Genomic DNA, 2500 nt, shown 5'->3' with positions numbered 1-2500 from the left:
TATCATTGATTCTAATATGTATACGCTTGCCGATCGGGTTATTGAACATCGCCAGCTCGATTGCGACAAGGAAAACAAAGCACCCCTTAGCCGAAGCACCATGCCGGCCGGCCACCTGATAATGAAGCCATGTCAAACTATGAGAGAATCGTCGGCGACAGCCCCGTTCAAAACTCGCACTAGACAGCCTTTAGCTCAAGGAAAAGACACTGCGTTTCTTTCCCACTTGGCCAATCGGACGGACCCCGCGCACTTGAAGGGAAGTAGTAGCTGGGATGAGTATGATTGCTCCGTTGCTCTCCTGAATCTGGCACAACAGGTAAATACACACATAATTAACTCTTTGCTTTGCGTCTCAGTATGCGTAAGGAAGTAATGTTTCTTATTTATGCTGTTCATCAAGTCGCTTAGATAAAACAGCCTGCTTAAAGAAACACTTTTGCTTATACATCGACTTTGCAATTTTCTTTCAGGAACCAAAGGCCGTGCACGCTAGTCCCGAGAAGAGCAACCGGTCCAGAAATGTGTACTGCCAAAGTGGCCAGACAGCTATCGGAGTCCGGAAACAGATGACCTCGACTGCACCGAAACAAAAGCATGGCAACTATAGCAAGGTGACATTCCACAGAACCAAGCCTGGGTGCACGAAACAACTTAGAAAATTAGAAATTAGCGGTGGAAGCACGTCAAAATCAAGCACTTTAGATGATTTACAGACACGTAGGCGGATCGGCATGGCACTCAATCTTGGTGACCGTTTTAAGGTTTTGAAGATGCCGAGTGAGCTTGTAAAAAGACCATCACCAGGTCAGAAAATGGATCTCAGGATCAAATGGCGCCAGAGATAGTACCCATTCTAGTGATACAACCTCACACAAATGAGTCTGTATTGGGCCTCGTTATCTATATAGCGATTGGTCTCAGACTGGACACCTTTGGCATTGCCGATCAAAGTTGCGGGGACAGCACTAAGAGATAATTCATCAGGCCAGCAAACGAATCACAAGACGATCCTAGTCACTACCACACTTGATTATTTGAAATATCTGATGGGCTTCTGCTTCCTTTTCTATTGTCCGGGTATGGAACGGGACTTCCATTCTAATAACGGCAATAGTCATCGAAGCGAAACATTAATTCTAGCAACATAGAGACTGCGAGAGTAGTACATTTTTTTAGCTCAACGAGCCGTGTAAGTAATGCGGAGTCATACAGCCTGATAGTAGCTTAGTAATTAATAATGTATAAAATGACCTATTTTTTTTTATGGCTTCTGAACTTCATAAATGGGCGTGAGCATACATGTCATAAAATGCATCCCATGAGGTCTTAAGCTGATACACTGGTATTAAAAAATGAACGCGGTTTCAGTGTCGTCGCCTTCAGAACAATTTCGGGCTGACGAAGCACTTTAAGTGTAATATAAGAATATGAGATGGGAACATATAGCCAAATCACCAGTGGGTTATGTATTCGATTGCTGCTGTCCATTTATATTAAGTCTAAGACGTTTGAGTATTTTGAAAGGCTCTCAATCCGACAAGTAGTGAGAGGTATTCTCAATATAAAGAGTTCTCCAACAGTCAGCTCGAAGACGTAGAAATTATATACAGAAATATCAGCATAGACGCAAGGTGGACTGCGATATACTCCACTTCTCGGGCTAATTCGAAGTATACCACAATAGCGAGGTGTGGCGCGTGTACACTCAGAAGGTAAGCATATGATGGACTTTCTATGTGACTTCAAAATACCCAAACACACGTCAGTAAGGCTTCACAGTCTCGAAATGATAGCGGTTCCCTATACTTCACACAATAAAACAGCGGTGTCACGGAATTTCTCCGTACAGATACTACCGAGTCCATATACAATGTCTTCACATAGACTAGAGGTCAAATAAAAGATTGACGACTACACGAAACTGTGATACATATGGATGTCACTGTGGCACAACGTCGGAGATACTAAGCCGGCGACTTTGTGTATTTATTCATGATTTCTCTTATGCCGAATCAATGTACACGTATGCACAGTTCGGAAGCAGTGCCTAACCATCTACAACGACTACGACTGCTAGAGTTGCAATTTGGCCATGATGAGCCACTTACCAAGATTGTCAAATCAATCCATATCTCAGTCGCCTCTTGTAGTCTATAATAAAAGAGTGCGGATTTACATTATACGGTTGACAAGAAGAAAATTTACCAGGATAATGCACACAGCTGTGCACAACTTTTTCAGTCACCTTTCTTCATTTACTTTATGTATTTCATTTCTCTCTACCGCGTAGAGCCATAGACTCTGTATATATAGGGCAGCAGCCAGCAGGCACCGTAGGACGCAGGGCGCAGGCGCAGGGTGGCTAAAAATAATACATTTATGTACATATATATGCATATATATATATATATATATATATATATGTGTATGTGTGTGTGTATGTATGTATGTGTATATGTATATATATATATATATGTATGTATATATGTATATATGT

The 2500-nt window shown here is 41.9% G+C and overlaps 1 protein-coding gene across 1 annotated transcript; it reads left to right on the top strand.

Annotated features, from left to right (window-relative positions):
- Nucleotides 1-12: 12 nt before the first annotated feature.
- Nucleotides 13-1365, top strand: SARC_04981 (hypothetical protein). The gene is made up of 2 exons (XM_014301167.1): nucleotides 13-319; nucleotides 474-1365. Exons 1-2 carry the CDS (start codon nucleotides 17-19, stop codon nucleotides 846-848), a joined length of 678 nt encoding a protein of 225 aa, XP_014156642.1. The 5' UTR covers nucleotides 13-16; the 3' UTR covers nucleotides 849-1365.
- Nucleotides 1366-2500: the final 1135 nt, after the last annotated feature.

Source organism: Sphaeroforma arctica (assembly GCF_001186125.1).
Source record: "Sphaeroforma arctica JP610 unplaced genomic scaffold supercont1.301, whole genome shotgun sequence".
Classification (NCBI taxonomy): domain Eukaryota; class Ichthyosporea; order Ichthyophonida; genus Sphaeroforma; species Sphaeroforma arctica.
Note: the sequence above shows the minus strand (reverse complement) of the source record. Positions and strands in the feature narration are given on the sequence as shown.